The 7,840-nt window shown below is 33.0% G+C and overlaps 1 protein-coding gene across 1 annotated transcript; it reads left to right on the forward strand.

Moving 5' to 3' along the window:
• The first annotated feature begins 232 nt into the window (after window positions 1–232).
• Window positions 233–5,975, forward strand: LOC107913444 (ubiquitin carboxyl-terminal hydrolase 3). The gene is made up of 6 exons (XM_016842020.2): window positions 233–640; window positions 1,549–1,665; window positions 2,418–2,516; window positions 3,759–3,947; window positions 4,597–4,778; window positions 5,251–5,975. The coding sequence occupies exons 1-6, from the start codon at window positions 524–526 to the stop codon at window positions 5,654–5,656; spliced, it is 1,110 nt and encodes a 369-aa protein (XP_016697509.1). The 5' UTR covers window positions 233–523; the 3' UTR covers window positions 5,657–5,975.
• Window positions 5,976–7,840: the final 1,865 nt, after the last annotated feature.

Here is a 7,840-nt window from a genome sequence, read left to right on the forward strand (position 1 = left end):
TTTAAAAATTATTTTAAATTTTTTTGTAATTTTATTAAGAGTGAGCAATTTGTTTATTTTCAAAGTTTACTGAGATCAAAAAAGTAATTATATCAATATGTTATTTAAATTGTGAAATTTAACTCGACTCAAATTTGAAACTATAAGTTATTCGATTTTTTAAATCAAATCGAGTTTTATTTATGCTAATATCCTTCTTATATGATTAACGATAGATTAATAATTCTTTTTCATCTATTTTTACGTCAGTTGATCTAAAAAGATGTTTTAAATAGATGCTACCGAGAACAGAAGCAAGAATCATTTCCTTTGGCTCCTTTTCACTGCTCTAAACGGAAATAGGGAAACAGTGGAAATCTTTTTTTTTTTAATTGTCCTCCAAACAAACCCTAAGTCGGATTCGGTTAAACCGAAGAGAGCAAGATAGAGCCAGTCGTTGATGGGGTATTGAATCGCTGAGTTGAACCGGTCGGAAGAAGATCCGAGTTAGAGTTGTAAACGAACTCAATTCTATATCTAATAGATGGGCGCTGCGGGTTCGAAACTCGAGAAAGCTTTGGGTGACCAGTTCCCGGAAGGCGAACGATATTTTGGTCTCGAAAACTTTGGCAACACTTGCTATTGTAACAGCGTTTTGCAGGTTCTTTGTTTTTTTTTTCTCGTCTCCCCTTTTTTCCCTAAAAAATATGTTGAATTTTATAGTTTATGTTATTTCCTATCTTTTGAATTTGATTGATTTTGACTTTAAGCTTTAAATTTCATTTATGAAAATTTACCGTAGTATATGTTAATCCTGAAGCGAATTGGTTAGGTTCAGTTCTATCTTTTCATTTTTAGTTTCTTTTTTTCCCCTTCTGGTAATAGCTTGCTGCTTTGCATTCAAGTGGTACGGTTGTCACGATTTAAATTGAAATTAAAATGTCTGGATTTTAGATATGCTTGCTGAGATGGTTTGGAGTCTAGAGTCTAGACCAGGTAGATATTGACCATGATAGATATCAACTAATGTTAGAAAGGGAAAGTATTACAGGAATTGGATGTTGTTGGTGATTGAAAAATGATTATAAGATTCATCAATACTATCAATATAATTTAGATTTCAAATTTCAAGCTTAATTTTAATATTTCTTTCATTCTCCTCCTTTCGTTTAAGTTGGGTGATTGTCTGAAAGTTATGTGAATTTGTAGATAATGCATGGTATGATACTACGGTAGCAATTGGATCTTGAAGTTTCAGATGTTGTAGATAGGTTGACTTAGATAATGCAACATCTGAATTGTTTGAATAATCATTTCTGAATGATTGCAACTGTAGTGTTAAAGAGCTATGTTCATTGCCAGACTCTTTGGTTCCTATGTTTTTTTTTTAAGTTTATGCTATGAGACTCTGTTCTTTTCTGATATTTCTGTTTATTCCTTGCTTTCTAATTAAGATTTATGTTAATGTGTTCAGTGTTGGATGTTTTTATTTAAAATTGCTGGGTAACAAATGCCTCTTGGGCCTTGGCTGTGACCAACGTCTTATGTCATTTTCTGAAAAATTTTCAGGCACTTTATTTTTGTGTCCCATTTCGCGAGCAGCTGCTAGAATATTATTCAAGTAATAAAAATGGTGTTGATGCTGAAGATAATCTGCTGACATGCTTGGCAGATCTGTTTACACAGGTATTGACTCTACTAGAAGCATAGTGTTATTGAGTTGTACTCCCCTATAGATGGGAAACCACTAGTTTCTGAAAAACGGCAAAGCATTTATTTTAAATGTTCAGACCAAATATTAACATTAGTGTTTTATTTTTGTTTACCATGAGATGCTGTAAGCTGCAATGTTCTGTTCTAGTCTTGACCACTATTTACAAGAATGATACATGATTTGATTCATTTGAAAATTTTCTTCTTTATTATTTGATGTGATAATAGCCCGTGTACAATCATTTAGGAAGTATGAAGGCTGAGGGTGTCATCTTCATTATTTTTTAAATGGCTTATTACTGCAAGTCCTTATCACATTTGCATGAGGACCTGGCTTCATATGAGAAGAATTGATGTTTGTGATTTTCCTTTTTTAAAACCTTTTATCACTAGATAAGTCTTTTTTATCTGTCAATCGTATCAAATTTTATGCAGTCAGAACAGTCTGCCTTATGTTCCTGTGTAAGAGTTCCTTCCTCATAACTGCTTTCTTTTTCTGTTTCATCTCTTTTTTAAAAGGCTTGATTTTATTCTTCAATAATTGCAGAGTATTATCCTTTTAGGAAATTGCTTAGACCATCTTATCAGATGTTCTTTTGTTTTTTAGCAAATGCTATTAATTGACTAGTATCTTTGGTCCCTGTCTCCCTCTCATTCTACTTGTGGCATATGTGGTTTTTAGTTGATACTACTGGAACCAACAGTTGGTTGTTCTTTATGTTTAGATAAGTTCACAGAAGAAGAAAACAGGTGTCATTGCTCCAAAGCGCTTTGTACAAAGATTGAAGAAACAAAATGAGCTTTTTCGCAGCTATATGCACCAGGTAGCCGAGTGTTTTATATTTGATTGACTTAAGCACCTTCTCTTTCCCTAAATTGGTGATAATTTTTGCTTGTTTTAAGATTTTGGTTAGAGTAAAGTAACTTTTGCTGGATTTAGCCTCATGTTTAACCAATAAGCAATTTAAACATGAATGCCGCAGAAAGTAAAGCATGATAAACGAAAGAGAGAGCCAAATCCTTCAGGTATAATGTGATTAAGCAATTGTATTAGGAATCATATTTTTACTCTTTAATGTAGTAATTAAGAGTTCATAACAGTCCATTAACACCAAAAGCTTTGTTGAGGTTGATTAAAAGTTTGTATGCTGCACTTATCACTCTCTTCCCATAAGGATAACGTGCAGCCAAGCATGGGTTACGTACGCATGCCTTGCCCAAAAACCCTAGTCAAGGATTTAATTAAATCCTTTTGCATTCAAGTTTTGGTCGATAAAACTGTACTTATTTGAATCCCAATTTTAATCCGGCAACATGATTTAATGTGTGACTGGTTAGGCTTTCAATATGTTGCAAGGAATATAGATTATAATATAAGATCAAATATTTTGTATTGAAGATTGGGAGCGGCATCTTATCTTGACCACCCAAATATTGGAGAGTCATGATAATCTCAACAAGCCTTTCACTGTCCTATCTGTCAGTCTAATTTGTCTTTTCACTATATATCCTGGAAGGACCATGAATATACCAAATGACACATGATAATGGTTTGATTGACATTAACAAATGGAGTTCTGATAGCTGGTCATGTTCAGTAAACTTGTAACGAGAACCTCCAAGTTATCCCCAAGCATCCTTATACTTATGTGTTCAATTGCTTGCTTCATAACTAAGGAGACTTAACATGTCCCAGTACCACTGTTTTAGCATTGTGATTCCCTGTTTTGATAATACAATGACTAGGAACAGTTTTAGGAACTTTGCTACATAGGGATCTTATAATTATAACACTTTATAGTTCCTTTTCAAGGCAATTATTTTCCATGAGTCCAATCAGCACATAATAACTATTTTTTTTTACTTATGATGAAGGAAAACCTTTATCAATCATCATATAAGTGATTAGTATGCAGCATTGATGATATATCTCTGTTTAATGTGATTTGCTCCAAGGCGTACTCCAACAACCTTTTCTCGGCATGTCAACCAAAACATTGAATTTCTTTATTATATTTAATTGTAATGCATAAGAGGATATTATTTGTCTCAATTTGTTTTGGTAGGATGCTCATGAGTTCTTGAACTTTTTGCTAAATGAACTTGTTGATATACTGGAGAAAGAGGCACAAGCAGCAAAAAATGATGCAGAAACTTCTTCACCATCTGAAAAGACTGCAAATGGGCCAAAGAATCCTCAGGCTAATGGTGTTAAAAAAGAGCCTTTGGTTACTTGGGTACACAAGAATTTTCAGGTGTGTTTGCTATTTATCCTCTTATATTCTGATCAATAGACCTAGTCTTGTACTGCATTTACCATGCTTGACATGAAGTAAAGATGAAATCTAGTTATTTTCTTTGCTACGGTACATAAACAAATCATAGAATACTCTGAAACTTGAAAGCTGAGCAAAATTACCAAAATTGTAGGAATTTATTAGTTCTAGAAAGCATCTATATGGAAAAATTAATCTAATCTTTGCACTGATAAACAGAGAAAAGTGAAGTAAATACTATCTGGCAATGCTTCAGGACATCATAGCTAAACCCTGTTCTGTGTCCTTGTATGTTGGCTGCATCATCAATTAATACTGGTTGCATGGCTGCTTTTGGTTTGACTTTTATATATGAAATTATGATGTCTTATTTATAATCTGCAAGTTAACAACAAATGAAACGGTGACTGCATCTATCTCGTCCCCTTTAATGGTTTACTTTTTGACAATGCTCATAAAGGAATGCTATACATTTTTTAATGGATGCCATACATTGTCAAATTAATTAATGATAAAATTTTCTATCCTTTTTGACTTTGAGTGCCTCTTTGTACGTATGGATTCTTTCTGTTTGGATTAAGTTATTTTAAGAAGAATCTCATTATCTCTTGGGGCAATTCTGAGACAGGGAATACTTACCAATGAGACAAGATGCTTGCGATGTGAGACAGTGACAGCGAGAGACGAAACTTTCTTTGACTTGAGCCTTGACATTGAACAGAACAGCTCAATAACCAGCTGTTTGAAAAATTTTAGTTCTACTGAAACATTGAATGCTGAGGACAAATTTTTCTGTGACAAGTGTTGCAGGTAATTTTCCATTATAGGCAATCTTTGCACGACTTGATGTGTTTTAGTTTCTAATTGATTACCACTTGTTTTCTTATCACTTGGTTTTGGAGTCACCTTATAGACCAATTACATTGATAAAAAATATAATTTGACTCCTGTCATCCTGTTTTGAGATTTTCAGGCCTAGTATGTAACGTTGGGGTTTTGTTAGTAAAAGAGGTCAATTCTGGCCATTGACTTCAAGGAGATATAATTTAAAGAAAGAGGCAAACCATGAGTACCTCAATGATTATCCCTTTTACATGATGGTTCAAACATCGAACTTGCATGGTGCCCTTAACCATTTTGTCTTCATGAATGAATAGGTTCTAACTTGATGCAGAGCTTAAAGTATAATATTTAGATGGTTCCGAAGATGCATATCATACAGTAATTTTAAGGATAAACATGCAGAAAGGAATAATTATGGATGATACTTATTTACTTGCAGTTTGCAAGAAGCACAGAAGAGAATGAAGATAAAGAAGCCTCCTCACATCCTGGTTATCCATTTGAAGCGGTTCAAGTACATTGAGCAGCTTGGACGATACAAGAAGCTCTCCTATCGTGTTGTATTTCCACTTGAGCTGAAGCTGAGCAATACCGTGGAAGATGCAGATTTGGAGTATTCCTTATTTGCTGTAGTTGTTCATGTGGGAAGTGGACCTAACCATGGCCACTATGTTAGCCTGGTAAAAAGCCATAGCCACTGGTTATTTTTTGATGATGAAAACGTGGAGATGATCGATGAGTCGGCGGTTCAGACATTTTTTGGGTCAGCCCAGGAGTTCTCAAGTAATACAGATCATGGGTATATCTTGTTTTATGAAAGCCTGGGTGCTGGCAACAAGAGCTAAGAAGTGAGTTTGAGAAGGTATTCTAATAATCTTCACTTAGACCTCATTTTCTTTTAATTGCGAGAAGAGGTGGCATATAATGATGTGGGTTTTGAGAAAAATGTATACTTGGGTCATTGCCATGTACAGTGAATGGTGGAACAAACCTGTCCTTTTTTTTTTTCTTGTTTCACAATAAGAGGGAAAAAGAAAGAGTGTATAGGTTTGAGAAATATCACGGAGACTGCTGTGTATGATTTAACAGTTTTTCTCTATCTGTAGTTTCTCCTGCAGAGCTTAGACCTTTGTTAATTCAAAGAGAGAGAAGCTGTTTCATGTTCATGCTTTCCTATTAACTTCTAATACTCATTCATTTCTGAAAAAGCAAGATTTATGTGAATTAACCAAGAGTAACTAATATCATAGCCTCATGGATTAGGCGGGTTTTGGATTGGATTAATTTAGCATTAAGTCAGCTTAATTTTTTTTTAAATTTTTGGCTGATTTCAGATTGGATTCGGAATCGGATTTTGGACACTTGGATTTGGTAACCAGTCTTGTTTAATTTAGTACATGGGTAATCTTAATTCGGCTAATTGTAGATACGCTATTTGTATTTTTTACTTAAAATTTTTGTTTTGGTATAGCCATTAAAGTTAATAAAGTTCAGTTTCTTAATTTTAAAATAAAATTAGATCAAAACTAGACAAATTATTTAGTAGATTTCAATTTATTATAAATTTAATAATAATTAAAAATAATTTCAAAATTTTTGATTGATAGTAACATTTTATTTAATCTAATTTTGATTTTGTGAAAACAATATAAGTGCAAATGGTTAATTTGATAGTAGACCTGTCCATGGGCCGGGTTCAGGGTCGGGTCCACAAAAAATATTCAGCCCGTTTACTAGGCTCGGGCTCGGCCCGGCCCGAAATATGGGCCTGAGATTTTGCCCAGGCTCGGCCCGAAGAAAAAATATGAGGCCTGAGCCTAGCCCGGCCCGGTCCGTTTTTAATTAAAATTAAAATTAAAATTAGTTTTTTAATAAAATAAAACTAATTGTTATTAAATTAATTGTTAGTAAAATTATCAAATTATTAATTGTTAATAATTGTTGTAATAAAATCTAACATTTGATTAGTAAATTTATCAATTATATTGTATTATTGTATTAATTTTTGTAATAAATCTAACATTTGATTAGTAAATTTATCAATATTAATTGTATTAATTGTTGTAACAAAATCTAACATTTGATTAGTAAATAAACTTGATGTTTTATTATTATTATTTTGTAACACTAGTCAAGGAAATGAAAGTAAATAAACTTAAAATAAAAAACTATTATATTTTAAAAATAAAAAATATATATTTAACAATTTTCGGGCCGGGCCGGGCCAGGCCCGGGCCAAAAAAATCTTGCCCGAGGCCCGGCCTATTTTTTAAACGGGCTTAAAATTTTGCCCAAGCCCATATTTCGGGCCTATATTTTTACCCAAACCCTCCCATATTTCGGGCAGGCTGTCTGGCCGGGCCGGGCCACCCGGCCCATGGACAGGTCTATTTGATAGTAAATAAAAAAATTATTCCAATTTAATTTATTTATAAAGCCCAATCCGATTTATACAATTTAGTCGAGTGGTCTGCAATTTTTTTACTTTTAAACGGAACTAAACGGATACTAAATTAACAAATTGAAGAATATAAAAAAAATTGGAATCCATATATTCAAATTTTATTTCTTGGAAAAGGAAATATTATTTTTAATATCTTATAATCATAAATTTATGCATTTGTATATAGATAATAGATTGTATGAAGCTGTGATTCCACATCATCTCTATCTCTTTCTAATAGGAGAATGATAAATCAAATTTTTTTCTCCTGATTGGAAAGGGATAGGGATGACATAGAATTACAGTTTCGTATAATCATTTCCCTTGTATATATTTCTAAAAGATAATCCGGTGATTAAAATTTTTACAAATCTTCAATGTTATATTCTCTAATTTGAGTTGGTGGTGGTCTCGTTAAACAAGGTTACATCTGATACCTAAAGGTATCTCTAGTGATATAGTTGGTGGTTGATGTCTTTCTAGAGGTTAGATGACTTTAGTGTCCATATATGGTAGATCTATGTTGTTAATTAGTAACTCTGGGTTTATCTATTTGGTCTAATTAAGCTTTAAGGTAATATGTAAT

Source organism: Gossypium hirsutum, chromosome D11 (genome assembly GCF_007990345.1).
Source record: "Gossypium hirsutum isolate 1008001.06 chromosome D11, Gossypium_hirsutum_v2.1, whole genome shotgun sequence".
NCBI classification, from domain to species: domain Eukaryota; kingdom Viridiplantae; phylum Streptophyta; class Magnoliopsida; order Malvales; family Malvaceae; genus Gossypium; species Gossypium hirsutum.

What these genes read in the sequence shown, in the direction of transcription:
- LOC107913444 (XM_016842020.2), top strand. Translation starts at nt 524, where the DNA reads ATGGGCGCTGCGGGTTCGAAACTCGAGAAAGCTTTGGGTGACCAGTTC. An exon ending in TGGCAGATCTGTTTACACAG is followed by an intron (nt 1,666 to 2,417) that starts GTATTGACTCTA and finishes CTTTATGTTTAG; the next exon opens with ATAAGTTCACAGAAGAAGAA. An exon ending in TTCTGTGACAAGTGTTGCAG is followed by an intron (nt 4,779 to 5,250) that starts GTAATTTTCCAT and finishes ATTTACTTGCAG; the next exon opens with TTTGCAAGAAGCACAGAAGA.